This window comes from Tenrec ecaudatus, chromosome 10, assembly GCF_050624435.1.
Source record: "Tenrec ecaudatus isolate mTenEca1 chromosome 10, mTenEca1.hap1, whole genome shotgun sequence".
Classification (NCBI taxonomy): Eukaryota; Metazoa; Chordata; class Mammalia; order Afrosoricida; family Tenrecidae; genus Tenrec; species Tenrec ecaudatus.
In genome coordinates, this window is record NC_134539.1 from 53,813,844 (window position 1) to 53,835,797 (window position 21,954).

The 21,954-nt window shown below is 47.6% G+C and overlaps 1 protein-coding gene across 8 annotated transcripts in view; it reads right to left on the reverse strand.

The window, feature by feature from the left end:
- ASTN2 (astrotactin 2) overlaps nt 1-21,954 on the reverse strand; it is a 1,111,474-nt gene that overhangs the window by 429,407 nt on the left and 660,113 nt on the right. For all 8 annotated transcript variants that reach the window (XM_075560396.1, XM_075560395.1, XM_075560402.1 and 5 more), the window contains one exon: nt 10,554-10,720. In XM_075560396.1, the coding sequence (XP_075416511.1) occupies nt 10,554-10,720 (167 nt within the window). The remainder of the gene's footprint in view (nt 1-10,553; nt 10,721-21,954) is intronic.

Consider the following 21,954-nt stretch of genomic DNA (forward strand, 5'->3'; position numbering starts at 1 on the left):
GGCTATTAGAACTGAGATTTTTAAACCATTCACCGGTACTGTTTAATGTCACTGCACTTCATTTCCTTATCTGGAACGATGTTCTTCTCTCATAGAGGCACCATGAGGATTAAAGGGCAAGTCCTGGATTAAGGTACAGTAAACCCTGGTTGAATCAGAGACTGTATTATTTCAATCTCTTCCACTTCAGGGATAAGATCTATTTTTCCTTTTCAATTGCTCTTATTTTATAATTAGCTATTGCTAATATTGATGGAGCGCTGGTGGCAGAGTTGTTTAGACATTGGGCTGCTAACAGCAAGGTCAGCAGTCCAAAACCACCAGCTGCTCTACAGAAGAAAGACAGGACTTTCTACTCCCACAAAGAGATACAGTCTCAGAACCCACAGGGGCAATTATACTCTGTCCTCAAGGGTTGGTATGTGTCGGACTGGACCCGATGACAGTTTATGGGTTGGGCTTATTGCTGATCTGGAGGGAAACTACTGGCGATTTTTTAGACTGATTTGGCGCTCTCCCAACATACAGAATTTGTCATTTTTAATATAGCAAGCAGCTTTGTCCAGAAGCATGAGCATAGTGAAAGTATCATAGGCTGCTGAAAGGACTGCTGAGCAAATCTGTCTTGGAAGACATATGGCCAGGGTGCTTCTTAGCGGCAAGCATGGGGAGACTTCGTCTCGCATACTTTAGACATGGGTCAGGAGAGATCCGTTCCTGGAGAGGCCCATCAGGCTTGATAGAGTGCAGGGGCAGCCACATGAGAAGAGGCCCTCTTGGCCGTGGAGTGACACAGCGGCTCCCGCAGAGGGCTCCGGCACAAGGACAATTCTGAAGATGGCACAAGATCAGCCAGGGTTTTGTTCTGTTGCGCACATGGTCGCTATGGGCCAGGACTGGCTGATGACACCTCACAACAACAACAACTTGAGCATCCATTTGCCTGTTCACAGATTAGAATCATGCGGGGACAGTGAGACGATAATATAAAGCTGCCCATTTCTATCTCTGTGCCGTTTACAAAAGACAGAGGCTATCCATTTGGTGACAACTTGATGGGCCTTACCCATAAAACCATAGAGGCTGATATCTCCCCTCCCCCATCGCAGTAGCTCTCATTGTTCCTTTGTGTGTTATCTATTTGGATTTTACAGCACCTTGAGTCAAACGTGACAATTTGTATTTCCTGAGGAAAGAATGCATTTTATCAAGGCTTTCAAATTTAGTGGCATAAAGTTGTACATAGTAGTCTCATTAGATTTGTTTTATCCTCAGCGCTCCTGAGTATATCCCCAGCTCATTCCTAGTGGGTTTATTGATGGTTGTTTTCCCTCTGCTTTGAACAGGCGGTGGTGCTTTATTGAAGGGGGCACCTTTTTCCTTTTTCTCTATTTCAGCTTTTATTTGTATTAATTCATTTCCGCTGCTTAATTCATTTCTTCTGCTTTCGTTGACGTTGCCATTCTTTGCCTGCCACCCTGAGCTGAAGGCTCCGTTTGTTTGTGCTCTCTCTTTCTTGCTTGTAAATGCCAGGGCCCTTCTGACGTCTACTTCATTTGTGTCTCACACGCTCGCCGTGTGGGCTTTCTGCCTCTGTCCCTTTCTAAGAGGTGATCACAAGGAAAGCGACTGTCCGTGTCGTGTCCTGCCCTGCCCTGCCCTGCCCTGCCCTGCCCCGCCCCGCCCCGCCCCGCCCAGCCCAGCCCAGCCCTGCCCAGCCCAGCCCTGCCCAGCCCAGCCCTGACCGCGGGTGTGGGGCCCTGGTGGCACAGTGGGCGCCGCACTGGGCCGTGAACCGCATCAGCATCTCCAAAGGACAAGGCGTTCTACTCCTGCAAAGGGACAGTCCCGGAGCCCCCGGCGCAGTCGTCCCACGGTGTGCGCAGGGTCGCGGTGGCCACCACGGTCCTGAGTCTGGGTTTGGTTTGAGTCTAGCAGCTCTGCAGTTCCCTTCTCCCTTAGAACAGCCAGTGTGTTCCGGTCACCGGCCTTTCAATGACAGTCGAGCGCTTTAACAGTTGCTTCACTCGCCCTCCTTTAAACTCGACATCGGAATTATAATCCTTAAAATCTGAGACAACATTACCTTGCTTGCCCAAAAGGGCTCTTCGGGGGAAAAGGAAATGAAATGTTTGCAGGTGCTGTGCTGATGCCTTGCAGACAGAGGCAGGGATCACTCGCCAAGCAATGCAGACAAGCTGTAGGAACTAGAAAAGGGGAGGAGAGAGACTCTCTAAGTGTCCCAAAGGGACACAGTCCTAAGGACACCCTGAATATAGGGATTCTGACAGCCAGAGCTGCGGAGTAATACATTTGTTTTCTTTTAAGCCACACTGGTGATCAATTACAGCAGCAAAATATGGCTGCCATTTCCAGAGAAGTGACTGAGTTACCCACGGGGGCTCTCTAGTCTACAGTGTGGCTGGAGATGAATCTTAGGCACGCATATTTCAAGGCGTGTGTGCATGAAGATAAAAGGGTGAAGGGTTGAGCTAGCTGCAAGCTCTGCAGTTCAAACCCACCAGCGGCCCCATAGGGGAAAGCTGGGGCCATCTGCTCCTCGAGCGACAGGCTCAGAAACCCTAAGGAGCAGCTCTGTGCCGTTGGGGCACTGTGAGTCGAGATCTATTTGATAGGAGTGCATTTAGCTATTTGGTTTGTAGGTGAGTGTGAGTATATGTGTGTGATTTGAACTACATCACCTCTCTCGGTGCATGGTGATTTTCTCTTGCCTGGGGATGAGAAAGGATTGTGTCTTAGCAGGAGAGGAGGAGGGAAAGAGAGAAGGCCAGGGGTGTGCTTAGGGAGACCCTCCGAGACGTGGCACGATAAAAAATAAGAGCTTATAAAGGCAAACGATCTTCGGAGCTTTGAAACGGGAGCAACCTTCGCCTCCCCTGCCTCTCCTTCCCAGGCCAAGCCACCCCAGGGCACTGGATGATTTACACGAAGGTCTGTTTAGTTGTTGCCTTCTTTTATTTTAAAAAAATTATTTTTGGACCACACCACATAATTATACAGCTCCTTTAGAACATTCTGTCGTCTGGGAGATTTTCTTACAGAAATTCTAAGGAGCGTAGGCTCGCAGGAAACCAGCCAAGATCTGCATAGAACTATATTTATGCATATGCCCCAATGAAAAACATAAAATAAGAACAAAGATACAAACTGGGCATTTCCGCTGAAGGCAACGAACGTGCTGCCCTTAAGACATACAACCCGTTACAGAGAATGCCAGGATGAGGGGGGAATCAGCGCTTGCTCCATCCCTCATAGGGCATGCGATGTTGACGCATCTTCCGGGCCACACCATCAAATAGGCGCTTTCATTCCAATAGAGCCACCGAGGACCCCCAGGCTTGGGCTACTTAAGTTCTTTGACCAAGGTCATGAGCATTTTGGTAAAAACCCAAACCTTGCCTCAGATCTTCTTCCTCTTAATCCAGTGCTCTAACAACACAGCTGACTCCCCCCAATCGGTTTGTTTCACAATAGAGGAAAGAATAGCTCAGAAATGGCTCCATGTCCATTTCCCCAAAGCAGGTATTTATTGATCGGCACATTCACTTATTCATATTTTAATTGAAAGTCTCATAAATAAATTAATAATGTATATATCTAGATAGATAAAGAGGGAGGGAGAGAGATATACACAGAACACCTACATGAGACAGGTTCAAAAAGTTCATGGAAAAAATTCATTATCTTTCGAATCCATTTTCCATGAAACTCCTGTGTGTGTGTGTGTGTGTGTGTGTGTGTGTGTGTGTGTGCACCAAGATTTTCAAAACTAGCAAAGAGAATCAATTCCAAGAACAAGAGTAATGTGGGAAGAGTGGCTCATGGACCTACATGTCACCTAGCCCAGGAGAGAGGTTAGAGCTGAGTCCAAGCATCCTAGTGCCAAGGCAGGAGTGCATCGCGATCTTTTTCAGCTTTCTAGTCCAGGAGACTGCGAGGAATTCTTTCCCATGGGTCATCAGGACCAAGGCCCAGTCACCTAGCAGTCAGGCCCATATCCACACAAACCCCACTAACTGACATCATGAGTCTTTCTCATAAACTTTCCATGATTGTTGCAGCAGTAACCACAAGGAGGTCAGGAAGACGTGTTCTCCGTAAGGTCAAAGTGGGGGTGTCTGGATCTGAAGGTTTAGCACCAGTGGAGTGTAACACAGTATCCTGAATGCTAGTGTTAGGCTGGGTGGGGAACAACTGCCTTCCCAAGCATGTCAGACGCTTGGTAGATGCATTCTAAATCCAGGGACATTCCAATGTGAAAACTGGGGTACCTTAAATGGACAAAATATACATAGTTTTTACTTTATTGTAGGATTTTTCAGCACCTGACTAACCACCAAAAGGCAAGGGAAAACAAAATCAAAACCCCAAACTCACTGCCACTGAGTTGGTTCTGATAGCGTTTCTAAGAATGCAAGTCTTTACGCAAGCAGGCAGTTCATCGTTCACCTGCAGAGCAGCTGGTGGACTTGAACTGCAAACATTGCTGTCAGCGGCCCAGTGTTTAACCGAGCCTACCCCAGGGCTCCTTTTCTCAAGCCTCCCGACTCATCCCCCTCCTGTAGGGCAGTGTGGAACTGCCACAGCGGGGTTACGAGACTGTAACATGTAGGAGCAGAAACCCTGGGCTTAGCTGGTGGTTTCAAACTTGCTGACCTTATGGTTATCAGCCCAAAGCAGAATGACCAGGACACCGGGGCTCGGGTAAATCACCACAGGTGTGTGACCATCTCAAAAAAGGAGGAATAGGATACAGACCTTCAAGATTGGGCTTGGCCACAGCATCTCCCTTTTGTCTCTTTGGGCATCTTGTGCAAGAAACCCACAGAACTCACTCAGGGAAACACCTGTCTAAGGATTGGATCAACTTTCTGTGCTCCAGGCCAGTGTTCAGGTCTGTTTCTTACACTTTCTGTTCTGGTCTGTTTTCTTACAAAAAGCACAGAGCTAAATTTATCCCACATTCCGTAGCTCTCCCATTCCAGGATCCTGAAACCATTCTCTTCGTTTCCCTCCTTACCAATGGCTTCTGATCAGTCCTAACTTTATGATTTATTCTGCGTGTGATTTAGATCAAGAAAATATAATTTCTCTAGAAATGGGCATGGAATACATCACAAAAAACAAACAAAAAACCCAAAGAAAACAGACAACTGCGCCCTAGGGTTTCCAAGGCAGTACATTAAAAAAAATCATTTTATGGGTGGGGGAAGTCTTACAGATCTTATAACAACCATGGTTCAATTGTATTATGCACACTTTTACATGTTGCCATCATCACTTCCAAAACATTTCTTTTTCCTTTCTTGGTATCAGCTCCTCTCCTATTTCCCCCCTCCTTCCCCACCTTCCCACCCTCATGAATCCTTGATCAATTATATATTACTGTTATTTCTTTTCTTACATAGTCCATTAGCTCCCTCCACCCACATTTCTATCATTTGTCCTCAGGGGGGTAGGGGGATGGGTGGTGTTGTTACATATCCAACCTTGTGATCAGTTCCCCCTTTCTCCTGCCTACCCTCATGGTATTGATACTCCCACTACTGTTTCTGAAAGGCTTATCTGCCCTGGATCCCATGTGTCAAGGGCTCCTATCGGCACCAGTGTACATGCTTCAGTCTAGCCAGATTGTAAAAGCAGAACTGGGTCATGATAGTGGGCAGTGAGGAAGCATTCAGGAACTAGAAGGATGTTGTGTGTTTCAACGGTGCTTTATTGCACCCTGGTTGAATGGTCCATTCCTGTAACCATTTGTGAGGGGATGTCCAATTATCAACAGGTGGGCTTTGGGTCTCCACTTTTTTGCATAAATATATATATTTTTTAATCTTTTGATAGCTGATACCCGATCTTGTTGACATCTCATGATCACACAGGGTGGTGTGCTTCTTTCATGTGGGCTTTGTTGCTTTCCTGGTAGATGCGACTTGCTTAACTTCAAGCCAAGGCTGTAATTCTTTACAAACTCAGACTGCCGCATCCTTCTTCCAAGGAAAGGAGTGGCCGCCATGGGTTTCAGCCGCCACCCCTCACCCCGACCATCTTCTGGTCAAACACTGCACTACCGGAGTTCCTTCGGCATATAGGGGCACATCAGGGTGAGCGGTCATTTAGTAACTTGCTTGCAAAGGGGTTCATTGTACTTTCTCCTGGCCAGGAAATTTTTAGAAAGGTCACGGAGCTTTGAACACCTTGGGAATGCGCCAAGAAACAGAGTTGGTTTTCTCTACTAAATTCCACCCCATCCCACTTCCTTAAGCCAACTCTGTCTCAAACTCATTGCCATCTAGTAGCAACCCCACAGGACAGGGTGGAAATGCCCCTGGGCGGTTCCGAGACTGTAACTCCCTGCAGGAGTAGAAAGCCCCCTCTTTCTCTTGCAGGGAGGCTGGTGGATTTGAACGGCTGACCTTGCAATTAGCAGCCCAACGTGTGACCCACTAGGCTACCAGGGTTTCTCTCTAAGTACCCACTAATGTTTCACTGTTTTGTTGATGGTGCTCCCCACAAGTGGTGCTAGCTTCTAATTTGTATCCTTCTTAGACGCTTTCCAAAGCATGCTGGAATGGAAACTGCAGGGCCTGGGAGGCGACCGGGTCGCATTTTCATCCTTGCCACGCGCATCAGCATTTGGAGGAGCCGCAGCAGCAGCAGCAGCTCACAGCCACTCTCACCCTTATCGTCTCATGTGAGGTTTTCAGCGGTCTTTCCTGATGAAGACTAGTCTGTCCTGTGGCATAGACTCCCCCACTAAGAAGCTGAAAACCAGGTCCTGAATAAAGGGGGCAAGGGGAGGCCAGCGTGATGGACAGACCTGAGAGGGCCTCCAAAAGTTTGCAGGAAGCGGAATATTTCCATGAACTGTTTGAAACCAGACATTGGAGCTAAACTCACTTTCTGCCGTCTCGTCAATTCTGACTCACAGCCATCCTTAAGGACAGGGAAGAACTGCCCCTGGGGGTTTTCAGACGGTAACTCTTCACAGGAGTAGAAAGCCTCCTCTTTCTCCCAAGGAGTGGCTGGCGGTTTGGAACTGACCTTGCAGTTAGCAGCTCAACGCACAACCACTATTTGACAAAGGGGCTCCTAACAAAGATTAATGCATTTCCTAACAAGCCTATAAAAACCAGACCAAACTCGTTGCCAGCAAGTCGATTCTGACTCAGAGAGACCCTTCAGGAAGAGTAGAGCTGCCTCGGAGGGTTTTTAAGATTATAAATCTTTATGGAAGCGGACTGCCTCACCTTCCTCCTGAGGAGGGGCAGTGGGCTACAAGTGCTGCAGCGGAGTGCTTTCACTTCTGTGCCAGGAGGGCTCCTAAAACCAGCCTGTGGTCAGCTACTAGCATTGTTGTATTGCTGTTTTCCAGATGAGGCACAGAGATGTCTGGTCACTTGTTTAAAGCCACTCAGTAAGGAGGCAGTGAGGTACACTACCAAATGTCTGACCTTGGGCAAGTTAAAACTCACACTCCAAACTCATTGCCACAGAGTCAGTTCTGACTCATAGTGACCCTTTAAGACAGGGTTGGACTGCCCCAGTGGCTTTCCAAGACTGTCAACTCTTTACAGGGATGGGAAGTCTCATCTTTCTTTCACAGAGTGGCTCAACTTTGGACCTTAGAGTTATCAGCCTAGCTCATAACCACTAGAGCACTGTGTTTGTCTGGGTACTTTAGAGAAACAAATCCACAGAATCTCATGTATAAGAGAGTTTTATATAAAAGTTATTGCGCATCAAGAAAACATCCCAACCCAGTGCTGCCCAAGCCCACAAATCCAACATTAGCCCATTAATCCATATGTCCAACACCAATTCACAAAGTTCCTCCTCCATCTCCCAAAACAGATGCAATGTTGCCAACTGCAGGAGGAAAGCTGAGTCAGTGAATGTGTAAGCACCTCAGCGCTGGCAGGGGTCTCCACATGGGTGCTCCAGCACCCAGGGCTGCATCAGTGTGGGTCCATGGGGCTTCTCCTCAGGAATGTCTTGCAAGAAGTGAGACTTGCCGGCTAAAGCTGGGAACTGGCTAAGGCAGCTGCACCCTGGTCTGACCATCACAAAGCAAGAGACCGGAGAACTCAGTGAGGCTCACTGAGCCATTTAGCCCTCCACCCTTCAATTAATCTCACATGTGTTTATCGGCCAGGTTGGCACCATAAACTAACTACCTCAAGCACTACACCATAAAAAAAAATATTTTAAACCACCAAAAATTCACTGTCACATTTTATCTCGTGGCACCCCTATAGGCTGGGGAGAACAGCTCCTGTGGGTTTCTTTCTATGTTTTTACGGGAATAGAAAGCCTCATTTTTGTTTGCAAAGTGATTGAAAGGGGGTAATAAGCATAAGGAACTCTACGATCTTAAAAACCCACTCGTCAGATGCCATCAACTTGACCCTCCCTCCTAGAGACCCCATGTGCACTAGGGTAGGAGCCTGTGCCACTGGGATTTTACGGACCAACCTCTCCAAGGTAGATAGCCTGGACTTTCTTCCACGGCACCTCTAAGTAGACTGAAGCCTCCAACCCTCCAGTGAGAAGCTAAGCACATTAACCATTGTGCCACCCAGGACTACTGCCATAAGAGGGAGGCATCAACAAAATTGTACTGATGAAGAAACAAAAATTCAGATGGGGCTGAGAGTCTGCCCAATCAATACCAAACAGAGTCAGAAACAGAGCCCATGGAATCCAACCATCCATTAATAATAATGTGGCCAAAGGTGATATTTTTCCTTGTCAAAATTCCGTCTTGCTGTTGTTACTCTTGTGATTTGGTCCAGGAGGAGATTCCCCTTCCCCTAGTTTGGGGGGTGGGGGAGTAACAAAGGAAAGAAGACAGCTGACTCTGATCCGAGCCTGCAGAACTGAGGTCATGCTTAATTTACTCCACGTTGCCCTGCAATCTCTTACACCGAGGGGAGACCACCATAAATTCCAATCTGCATACACTAATTTATTTCTTATTTATTTTACTGATACATAATGAGGGTCTCCAGCGAGCTACTCCACCACTTGTTCCAATACACCTGGCAGCCCACCCCTGGTCCAACTGGGACCGGGAGGGAGCTCCAGACCAGCCCTGGGAGGAACATGGGCCTTTATAGCTAGAAGAGTCCTTGTTAAATTCACTTTCTGGAAAACAGATCGAACGCATAAACGACCCCTCCCACCACCCTTTTTCTTCCCTCAAGGTTAGCAGTTTGAGACCACCAGGCATTCCGCAGGAGCAAGATGAGGCTGTCTACTCCTGTAACGAGTTACTATCTTGCGAATGCGCAGGGTAGTTCTACCCTGTCACAGGTGCACTATGAACGAGGAGGGACTCGGTGGCACCGAGTCTGAAAACACTGTTCAACGTCTTACTCTGTTTTTCTCTCTGAGGAAAGAGTGCACGGAACACACTCAGGTCTTTAACGACCAACAATCTCACACACCCACACGTTACCTTTCTGAGTCACAGAATGTCCGAGCTGAGCAAATATTCAGAGAGGAAGGAGACGCAATCAGGAAGAAGCTGAAGAGGAGCAGGAGTATGCCCTCTTTTTGTTTGTTTGTTTCTTTGTTTTGAGGGTTAGTAAGGCTCCAACAGGAGGCCGCTGGGGCCTTCAGAGGTGGGTGTGACTGCCAGGACTAACCTTGACTTGGAACCCGGATCTGTTAGAAGAATCATTAGCCATCAGTGTGCGAGGACCGCATTTCCCAGACCATGTCCAGAGAAAGAACCTGAATGTCAGTCAGGCCTCCTTAGCCTCATCCTCACTTTAAACCTGCACTTTGAGTCTCAGCAGGAATCTGCCTGCATTCTTTCTCCCACCCTCTTCCCCCGCTGGCTGCCGGCAACACATAAGGCAGATACAGGGCCTTCGGTGCAGACGGACTAAACCAGAGCACGTACTTCTAAACTCCTGAAGGAACAGAGTTCAAAGTCGGAGCTCAGCTTGATGCATTTCCGTAGTCAATACCTTCAAGATGCCTGACCTCAGTCTCCAAACATTCCTTCCCAGGGCGGGAGGGAGGGGGAGAGAGAGGGAGAGAAAGGGAGAGAAAGAGAGAGAGAGAGAGAGAGAGAGAGAGGAAGAGAAGGAGAGAAGGAGAGAGAGGAGAGAGAGGGAAGAGAGGGGAGGGGGAGAGAGAGAGAGAGAGAGAGAGAGAGAGAGAGAGAGAGAGAGAGAGAGAGAGAGAGAGAGAGAGAGAGAGAGAGAGAGAGAGAGAGAGAGAAGGAGAGAAGGAGAGAAGGAGAGAGAGGGAAGAGAGAGAACACTAAAGAACAAGGTCTGGGCTGCGGGGTGGGGGAGGGAGAAGAACCCTCTGCAGGTTACAGCCTGGGCTTGAGTTCCATTTAATTAAGCTTATTAAGTTTTCCTTCCCAATGCCCAACACAAGGTTTTTCCTTTTGCATTACGAACCGACAGGGGGAAAGGTCATTTAGTAGAAGGTCAGCCCAGACCATTTTACCAGGCACTCTTCTGGCCCCCTCTGCCCCGACTGAGAAGGGCGTGCCAGGCCTGGGGGCGACTCACCCGCAGAACATGAAGATGGTGCTGGAGGCGGTGTCGTAGGGCGACGGCAGGGTCTGCTGCAGGCACAGCTGCTCACAGCCGCCGTTAAAGCCGTCAGAGCAGTCGATGCCTCTGGAGTGGTCATAGCAGCCGGAACCATCCTTCATGGGCTTCAGCTCCTCGGGACACTGCTCAGAGAGAGGGGGCAGGACAACAGGGTGGTTATGGCTGAGGCCGTGGCCGCTCCACCATCACACCCTCTCCCCTTCCACCTTCGGTGGGAAACCGAAAGAGTTCTGCTGAGCGGCTGGGTGGCTTCACACACACCCTCGTTACCTCTCAGAGCCTTAGTGGTCTCTCCTGTAAAATGGAGCTGTTGTGAGTAGCTGCCTCATAGCGTTGCTGACACGGAAGTGGGGGGGATAAGGTCGGCAAAGGGCTGAGGATGCTGTGCCTCACAGGACGACCACACAGCAGATGGCAGTGGCATGGGTAATGAAGAGAGAGTCCTGTGGGGGTGACCTTGGTATCTGCTCAGCTGCTAACTGAAAGGACCGTTGGAGGTAGGAGTCCGCCCATGGGTGCCTCAGGAGAAAGTCTTGGGAAGAGATCTATACCCCCAAACACCAGGCATGGAAAACCTTATGCCACGGATGGGGTGACCTTGATGCACATTGGAATTGACTTGAGAAGTGATCATACATTAAATCAATCAATCTATCTATCTACAATCCTAAACGGTCTCTGCTGTAAAAGTCTCTTAGAAAGGCAGCCTGGTCATCCAAGACCAAAAAATCATATAATTGCGAATGAGGGGGAATGTGGAGGGGGAACCCAAAGCCCGTCTGTAGGCAACTGGACCTTCCCTTACAGAAGGGTCGCAGGGAGGAGACGAGCCAGTTAGGGTGCAGTATAGCGATGATAAAACATACAATTTTTCTCTAGTTCTTAAATGCTTCCTCTCCACCACCACCCCTCCCCACTATCATGATCCCAATTCTACCTTACAAATCCAGCTAGACCAGAGGATGTAAATTGGTACAGATAGGAACTGGAAACACAGAATCCAGGACAGATGAACCCCTTCAGGACCAGTAGTAAGAGTGGTGATACTGGGAGGGTGGAAGGAAGGTGGGGTAGAAAGGAGGAACCAATTACAAGGGTCTACATATAACCTCCTCCCTGGCGAATAGACAACAGAAAAACAGGTGAAGGGAGATTTCAGACAGTGGGAAACATGACAAAATAACAATAATTTATAAATTACCAAGGATTCATGAGGGGGGTTGAGGAGGGTGGGGGAAAAGGAGACACTGATACCAAGAGCTCATGTAGAAAGCAAATGTTTTGAGAATGATGATGGCAACAAATTTACAAATGTGCTTGATACAATGGATGGATGTATGGATTGTGATAAGAGTTGTATGAGCCCCCCGATAAAATGATTTTAAAAAATAGAAAGGCAGCCTGGTAATGTTAAAGAACCCTATCAACACACGTTGAAATCACAGCTCCTCTCCTTTTGCTCTGTGTGACCTAGAGACAGGTGATTTGCCGTCTCTGAACTTCAACTTCATCAACTACTAAACAACAACAGATTTGTCACGAAGCCTAAATTGGATCATTCAAATACTTTATGCCTTAGTTATTATCTACTGTTGCTGTAACAGAACAATCACACGCGGCAGCTTTAACAGACAGATTTGGATTTATTTTCTCACAGGTCACGAGGCTAGAAGTCTGAATTCAGCGTGCTGTCTCTAGGGGAAGTTTTCCTCTGGGTCTGCCCTGGAATAAGGTGCCCATCTCTTGGATTCCTTAACAGCCTTTAGGTGATTTGGCATCTCTGCCCACTGCTTGCTTGTTTAATCTCTTCTTACAACTCAAAGAGAATGATTTAAAACATGCCTTACATGAATACTGCCTCATTAACATACTAAAGACATTCTGTTCCCTAATGGGATTCTAACCACTGCGGAGGGGCGGGTGGCTGGGATTAACAATGAATACTTGAGAACGTGCAATTCAATTCAATTTGTACAATCATCTTTCAGAAACTGGAACATCACTTGATGCTCATAAAGTGGGAATTCCCTTCTGCCTTGTTGTAAGTGAAGTTTTCACCACCCTTGTTCCTGGGGCACTCACGGTGACTCCCCCATGGTTACAACTGGAACACACAAAGGTCCCCTAACCAGTCAGCGGCCTTCCAGTCTGCCATCAGAATGACAAACTAAAGAGAAGCCACTCCCCAGCTTACAAAAATTGAATATTGAAACATACATATGGCATCTTCCTGAAGCAGGCAGGTCAGGGTCTTCTGTACTATGAGTTCAAGTTCTCTGCTCGTAATTGCGCCTCCCAATGTATGTATTTGCACCGCGCCCCATAACCACACTGTACTCACGCTGGTTGCTAAACAAATGCCATTGGTGCCAACCTGCAAGTCTTTGCACCTTTGGGGACCTCAGCCAGAGTGTTCTTCTCAGGGTGGTTGGCAGGTGGCAGGTGTTCTAGGAACGGAAGATCTTGAGCTAGGTGTCATCAAGTGAACTTGATGTGCATCAAGCTAGAACTTTGCTCTGTAGGGTTTCAGTGGCTGATTTATCTCTTTATTTTCCTACCTTGGAAGTGAATCCTCAGGTCTTCCCCCCACCCCCCCATCCCCCCAAGGCACCTCAGTGTGGACTCGAACCATAAACCTTTCTATTAGCAGTCAAGCATGTTAACTATTTGTTGACAGGGCCTCCAGACTATAGGTTCAACTGGTGATTGACTTAATTTTCTTCGTTTGATGAGGCTGGGCTCACCTTCTGCCAGCGGATGGAGAAGCAGTTACAACTGGCCTGTGTTCAGGAGAGAAGATGGGGTCGTCCGTTTTCATTTCAGTCACCCGCTGGGACTTCCTGTCCACAAGATTCACACCCGGAGCCCAGCCCCCTCCATACAACACTAGACACAGCTGATGAAAATGTTCCACCGCTGCCTTCCTCCAGCCGGGCCCTTCCACCCGTACTGGCTCCCCAGCCCCCCTTCCAAGTGTGGGGTACTGAACCATAGCAACACGTACACACACATTGATTTAAATCACACACATACATAAAGGTCAGTCTTCTTGGAAATTAAATTTCGCCTAAAACGACCTTGTAATTATAAATGCACGAGAGTTCTTGGAGACATTTGAGGGTGGCGCCAGGAAGGGTGACAGAGAAAGTAGGTAATAAATGGCCTTTGTGAAGTTGCAGAAAGGTTATAAATCTGCTCCATTTTGTGCTTAAAAAGAAAAATCAATTTTCCATGTGAGTGAAATGTTGTACATATTAATACAGGTTCAGAGGAGGCGCCTGCTTATCTCTGAACATACGCTGGGAGGCAAGGGCCGATCTGGTCACAGCCTCCTTCTGGGCTCATTTGCTGAGTCTGGGGACAGGTCGCTGCCCACACATGAAGGGCAAACACGGGAAAGAACAGCTGACCTCCTCAGTAAGCAATGGGACAGGATATCACCCACAGTTCTCGTCCATCTTCTGACGAGTCCCTAACACCTTCTTCTTTAGAAAAGTATGCGCAGTAGAACACAGGCATTATCTGAGCGCTGTTTTTGAGAATTTAATCTTTATAACAAATATATGACATAGTGTGGTAGGCTTATATTATCCCCAAAGTTTTGCCTGCCAATGTGACCATCTATGTAAAGTTGTACTCCCTGCCGTCAAGCCCATGCTGACTCATAGTACAAATCAGAATTGCCCCTGTGGATTTCTGAGACTGTAACTCTTTACGGGAGTAGAACGTCTTATTTTTCTCCCTTTTAGCTTGAATTAGTTAAAGTTTATTGTGCCGACCTGGCCGATAAACACAGGTGGGGTTAATTGAAGGGTGGAGAGATAAATGGCTCAGTGAGCCTCGCTTTTCTAGTTCTCAGGTCTCTTGCTTTGTGATGGTTGAACCAGGGTGCAGCTGCCTTAGTCATTTCCCTGCTTCAGCTGGCAAGGCTCACTTCCTGCAAGACATCCCTGAGGAGAAGCTGCCTGGGCCTACCCTGATGCAGCCCTGGGTGCTGAAGCACCCATGTGGAGACCCCTGCCAGCGCTGAGATGCTTACAAGCTCACTGATTTGGCTTTCCTTCTGCTGTTGGAGTCATTGTGTGTGTTTTGTGAGATGGAGGACTTTGTGGATTGGTGTCAGACATATGGGCTAATGTTGGACTTGTGGGCTTGGGCAGCACTGGATTAGGATGTTTTCTTGATGTGTACTTACCCTTTATATAAAACCCTCTCTTATACGTATAAGTCTCTGTGGATTTATTTCTCTAAAGTACCCAGACTAAAACAGAGCTGCTGGTGGTTTGGAACAGCTGACCCTCCATTCAGCAGTCCAACGAGTAACCACTATACCACGTGGTTAAATTAATGCTATTGAGACGAGATGGCCCTGCTTTATCCAGGTGTGCTCTAAATGCCATCACATGTGTTCTAATAAAAGAGAAGCAGAGGGAGATTAACACGTAGCGAGAAGACATGAGGCAGGGCAGAAATATGAAGAGATGCTGTCACATACAGCCAAGAATGCCGAGAACTACTTCGTTTGTGGTAAATTGTTACAGCATCACCTGGAAATGAATACAGATTGGTGCCATCATGGTGGTCAGTTCACAGAGAAGAAAATTGAACCGAGGGTTTCATGGCTCCGAGGTGGCAGGGTCAAGGCCGGATAAAGCACTTTACCCCACTGTCACTCACTGGCGAATGCATTTCCAAGCTTCAGATGTTGGAGCAAGAGATAGGGTTCACCAAACTTCTTGTAGTGGGTTGAATGGTATACAAAGGTATAGCCACATCTTAACCCCCCAAAATCTCTGCTTTGGGAAATTGTGTTGGTAAATGCACTGAAGCTTTTCCAGATGAGCTCTTCCTGGGTCGTCCAGATGGGTTGTACATCCAGAGCCAAGAACCCATAGAAGAGACGGAAGAGGAGAAGACACGGAGGGAAGAGGAAAGGTCTTGTGAAGATGGAACCAGGCTTGGAGAGATGCAGTCTTATTGACCTTTCCCAAGAACCAGACGTTGGTTCCATTGATTTCCCCAATTCTTTACTGTTTTCAATTCCATTGATTTCCTTCCTCTGCTTGTGTTGGGCTTATTTTACTTTCCCTTTTACCCTAGGCTATTGAGATAGGAGCTTAGATGATTGACCTGAGACCCTTGTCCTCCAAGGTGTATATAATGCACAGATAAGTTCAAGATAGGGAAGGGTCGCTTCTTTAGCTCCATCCCACACATTTGGAATTGTTGGATTTTCATTTTATCTGGTTCAATGGATTTCTGATGTCCCTTTAAATGCCTGCTTTGACCCATACATGATTTAGAAGTGTGCTATTTGATTCTGAAGCGATTGGGAATTTCCTTGTTAGCCTTCTGTTATTGCTTTTGACTTTGATTCCATTATACGGAAGAGCATGGTCTGGATAATTTCCCATTTTTAAATTTGCCAATGTTGGCTTCACGGGCCAGGCTTTCCTTGGCATGTGTTCCACGGGCAATCAAAACGAAACGTGCTTTCAATGTTGTTGTTTAAACAGAGTGTTCTTCCAATGATGGCTGACGATGCTATTACGTTCTCGTCCTTCTCCTCCGTCTGCTGATTTCCTGTCTAGCTGCTCTGTCAATTGTTGAGGGGGTGGTGGTGTATGTTTACCTGTATCTCCTTTCCGTCTTGTCAGTTTATGTGGAAGCAGCTCTTACTGGGTGCATATGCATGTAGGGCTGCTAGGTCTTCGTGGTGGATGTCCTCTTATTATATAGTAATGCTCCTCCCTGTGCATTTTCTTTGCTCAGAAATATGTTGATCTGATATGGAACTAGCCACTTCTATTTTACATTGATTGGCATGGTGCATCCTTTATCCTTTTACTATTATGCTGCCTATGTCATTATATCAGAGATCTGTTTTTTTGTACGCAGAATACAGTCAGGTCATGTTTTTTAATCCACATCACAAATTCAGTCTTAATTTAGTGCATATAAATCACTGACATGTAATGTAATGGTGGGGCACCTTGGCGTCCAAGAGATTTTGACTCCCAGCAGTCGTACAGATCCGAGGAGAAGTTGTCCGTATGGCTTCCATGGCTGTGATTTTCAAGGAGTCCGACGCCGCATCGGTCTCCCACGGGGCAGCAGGTGGATTCAAACTCCAGACCTTGCAGTCAGTAGTAGACTATGTCACCGTAGCATCCACGGGACTCCCTTTCAGGTCTACACTTGCCATTTTATATTCTGTTTTTTGGTTTCTCCCTTGCTTTTCACTTCATTTTCTTCTTGTTTTCCTGTGGATTACGTGAACATTTTTGGATGGCCATTTTTCTTCTATCTACAGACATCTGAGGGGTTTTCAATTCTTTAGTGCCTATAGCTCTTAGAAAGGGTCATGCTGTGGGTGTTACAGATGCTTAGTTTATACTCTGTTCACTACCGTGGATTTGATTCCGCCTCATAGAGACCCTATGGGACAGAACTGGCCCTGGCGGTTTCTTAGGTTGTAAATCTTTATGGGAACAGAAAGAGCCTCTTCTTTCCCCCAAGGAGGAAACTGATGGTTTCCAACTCCTGACTTTGTGGTTAGAAGCCCAACTTGTCACAAGCTCCTGTTGTACATTCCTGGTGTGGTCATGTTACTAGGTCAAGTGACACACGGAACACTTTATGTCCCTTTCTCTTTAATACAATTGTCCTAAACATTCCTCCTACATATATGTCAAAGCACATTAGACAGCACTGTAATTTTGTGTGTTAATATCAAACGTGATTTAGAAAAACTCAAGAGAATGAGAAAAATCCATTGCATTTACCTGCCTTTCTTAGGCCTCCTGTGACGGGACTTTCACTCCCTCAGCAGAGAGGGGGCGGGGTGCCTCAGCACTGCCAGGTGGGGTGAGGGCCAGACCCAGCACAGCTCCATGGACACAGGCTGAGGTCTCATTAAAGCCCTGGCTCTCGAGCAGCCGGCTCTGACCTCCACCTCGTTGGACTCATTATAGCCTGGTGAGGACAGACGTCGAGCTCCCCATTTGGCCTCGGCAGGCCTTGGCTGGCATGCATCTAGAGTTTTGTTCTGTGTTCTCTGGCTGGAGTTCAGCAGTTATTGCCTAAAAGTTTTCTGTCTTGCTAGCCTTTCCCTTTCTTGGCCTTTTGGCTAAGGAGAACAGGCTTTAGTTGTCTGGACCCTGGCATTGTGGCGCTTGCAGCTCCTAAAAGAGCAACAAAAAGAAAGCCCGGAGAACTCGTCAGCAAGCCATGGCTTGGCTGTCAAGTTCCCCAGGCGGTCTGCCTTCTCTCCACTTTTCAGTCTTCTGATAGTGGTTTGGATAGAAAGTCCAGGGATTGTCATTGGCAATCAAGGAAAGCACATCTAGTCCTCACGGCATGTTTCTGCACATCCCTGCAGCGAAGGACTTTTATAGGGGTGTTTTAAAAAGTAGAACAAGAGAACCATGACAAGATCAAACAAATACATGAACACAGGGCTGTGATTCCCCAAAGCCTAAAATATCCACTATGTGGCCTTTTACAGAAGAAAATTTGCTGGTTCACGATGTCAGTCATGGGGAGGCTTTACTCCAAGTTTAAGTGTACTTAAGTTGCACTTTAAGGTTACTCCAAGTGCAGCTCAGAGCCATTGGATGGTTGTAGACAGAGGAGGGAAGGGATTGGATTTGTCATGAGCCCCTAATAAAATGATTTTTCTTTTTAAAGAGGAGGAGATTATAGAAGCCAATGATCTCTAAGCACTTTCCTAGAACTTCCAGACGGTGGGTCTCTCGAGACAGGCTCTGCGGGCCTTTGAGGAGGGCTGAGAAAGGTGGTAGGTCCAGCTAATGATGACCGCATTCTTAGAGGTGGTGGGAGCTTTTACAGAGGGGAAGTGAGAGAGTAGGGGTCTAACTCAGGTCAGCCAAGGTCAGCTGGGCTCCTAGCTCCCATCCTCCTCCACTTCCAGGCAGGCAACCACAGGATGGTGCTGGGCCTGAGCCCTGTGCCCCGAGGCCTTGGGGATCTGAATGGGAAGTGAAGTGGGCGGTTTCCTAGCTTTCCCCACCACTGTTTGGCTCGGCCTTACTTCCCCACCACCGCCTCCACCCCTGATGCCTGCTCCTGTTTCTTCTCAGTCAGACTTTTCATCATCTCAAGCCATTTGTTTCTGTTTGTAATTATGCATTTTAATGTTCATTAATTATGGAATGCAAATTGCTCCAAGTGAAAAATTTGTAATGAGCAGCTCCACCACTCCACCCCCAGGTCTAGAAGGTGGGCCAGCTGTTCTGTGTTTGCGAAGGCAAAGCAAGGGACTGACACAACAGGGGAACTTTCTCAGGAGCCCGAGAGAGAATCCTATGGTCAATAACGGGGAGGGGATCCCCGCGGTGCCGCACCAGGAGCCCTGTTCCTCCCTGGCACCCTGGGACATGTCAGGGAGGCAGCTTCGGACTCTTCTACAACCAGGGGTCTGCCAGGCACATTGAGTAAAGACAAAAACATGGATTTGGGAATGGAGAGCAGTGTCAACAGATTGCCCATCTTCTCTGAACCTCAGTTTCTCTGTCTGGAGGACTGTGATGACCAAGAGAGTATGCACCAGGAGGGGCAGGGCCAGGGGGGGAGAGGGGAGGGAAAAACCACAGATGCTGTGGGTAGACCTGGAGAATATTATGCTAAGCGAAATTAGTCAATCACAAAAGATAAATAGTGTATGAGACCACTGACTCAAACAAGACAGTGGCTTCCATACCACGGGGGCAGAGACCGGGCTGACCAAGGGGACAGAAGATGAAGCCATGTGCTAGAGCAGCGGCTCTCAGCCTGGGGGTCACCCGATTCACAGGGTCACCCGATTCATAACAGTAGCACCATGACAGTGATGAAGTAGCAGTGAAAATAATGTTACGGTTGGGGATCACCACCACATGAGGAACTGTCTGAAAGGGCCACGGCATTCGGAAGGCTGAGAACCGCTGTTCCAGAGGCTGACAGGGGTTTCCATGGGTGAACGGGAAGGTGGGAATCCCTAAGAGAGAGAAGAGGAATCAGCAGGGTGGGGTGGGGTAGGCCATTGAAGGTGTTGACAACTAGTGTGAACTGTTGAATGTAGAGCTGATGGTGTGAAATGTAAACCCCCAGTTAATTCACAATTTAAAAAAATCATATGATTAAAAACAACAACAAAAGCAAATGCTAGAGGGAATAAGTCAGAGCCTACCAGGTTCTGGTGTCACGAAGGAGTGCAAATGGTTAACAAGCTCAACTGTTGACCTCAAAGTCGGACACTCAAAAGGTCCAGGTTTGAGTCAACCCAGAGAGACATCAGAAGAAAGGGCTGGCCATCTAATGTCCAAACAATCAGCTGTTGAAGCCTCCAGGGAATACACTTCTACTCGGACACCATGAGTCAGAGTCAATGCCGCGTGGCAACTGTCAGGGTCCTTGATAGACACACTTGACAGTGAATGTGTGTCTAGGGAGCAGGGTTCCAGTTCTGCCTGTCCCCAGTCTCTAAAAGACTGGTGTCTCCAGACAAGCACACTTTAGCTTCTCTGAGTCTGTTTCCTCCACCAGGAAATGAAGGCATGGATGAGAGAAACGTGGAGAACGCTTTTGGTGCTAAACTGCTCGTGTTTGGTCAAAGAGACGGTGGATTGTGCAAAGAGGGATTTAATGTCTTTGAGAGGAAGATGGAGAATTTCCGTTGGCTTGGCTGTCCATGTTTTAAGAAGTCACAAAAATATCCCTGTGTAAACCAAGTCATGGGGAAATTGTGCCTTTCTCCAAGGGCCCAGCAAGCATTTGACTTCTTGAAGTCTCTTCGCCTTTGTAAGCATAATCACAGTACTAACTCCTAAGAATAGGACTTCACTAATAATAGTACTGCCTCCTCACAAGAGCACTGCCTCAGAGGATCACAGTAAAGTTTAAAAGTGACCACACAGCAGCCGGGAGCTGAAACATCTGTGGAGAAGAATGACTAACAACGATAAGGAGTGACGTCCCAAACCACCGCTTCGTCCGGCTCCCTCGGAGCTTGCCTCCACCGCTACGGATCAGAGAGCAAGGTCTTATCTCCCTGGGCTAGAAGAGCATAAAGTCAGCTCACACCATGCAGGGCCATCACGTGTGTGCATGAGACAGAGCATGTAGTTGTGGTTAGTTGCCATGCAGTCAATTCCAACCCATGGCAACTTCATAGTAGGTACTCCAAACAAACAAACAAACAAACAAACAAACAAACTCACATGGCAATTTCCATGGCTAGTCCCTCGTTATTTTTCCTAAGAAATTGAGTTCAGGAAGACAGTAAGGATACCACAAACATGGATCTGGTGGATTTGAACTGTCAGCTTTTCAGTTAATAGCTGAGTGTTTTACCTACTGCACCACCCGGTTCCTTACATACATGGGGAGTGCAGACAAGATTTGCCACAGATGTCCTCGATTCTCCGCAACAATGCACAGGTAGGAGCAGAATCATTCTGCCCAATTCATACACGAGGAACCGGAAGGCTGGCCTGAGCTCACACATGTGAGTGGTACACTGCGTAACCTCCGGTATAAGTCAGTTGGCTGTAAACGAGGCCTTCTTCCCTGATCCACAGGGAAGCCACCTGTCTGTCGGGGACTCCATGCGTGGTTCAGATTAGCTCGTACTAAGGAGGGCTTGTTAGAACTTTGTGGGAAGGGCTCTATGAGGGGCAACAAGAGAATGTGGGTACTTTGTGTACAGAGCAGCTATCGGCACCATGGTTTTGGGAGTTTGGGTCACACGCGCTTCTAAGGAACAAGAGGAGGGAGGAAAGGAAATAAGAAAGGAAGCAGACACTTATTGAGCATGTGCTTTGTAGTAGACATTTCCCCCCTAGGTTCTTTCAGTGAATCCCAAAACAAGGCTCAGAGGCACCTCTAAGATATACTCATTTTATAGACAAGGTTACTAATGATCTTTTTTTTTTTTTAATGTGGAAACGTTCCATAGTTTTCTCCATTAACTTTCTGGGAGCCTCCTTCACACAGGCAAGTAAGGGATGCAGAGTTCTTCCATCTGATCCCTCCTTTCCATCAGAGACTGAGTAAGTCTGATTTATTTGGTTCGGAAACTTTTGGCGCACTGCCTGGCATGGCCGTGGGTGGGACAGACCTGAGGGTCCCCAGTGCCCACGCCTCTCCGCACTCAGCCTGAATCTGTCATCTGTGCCGGCTAGCCTGCCTATCATTGCTGACATTGATTTAGACAACCAGGCCAGTCAAGAGCCCTTAATTACTGGAAGTTTTAATCAACTCGTGCCAATTCAGCTACCGCTCAATTTGGGCTGAACTGCTGTGCTGATCCAGGGGGGGGGGGGGCGGAGAGGTGGATAGACAACATGCAAAAATG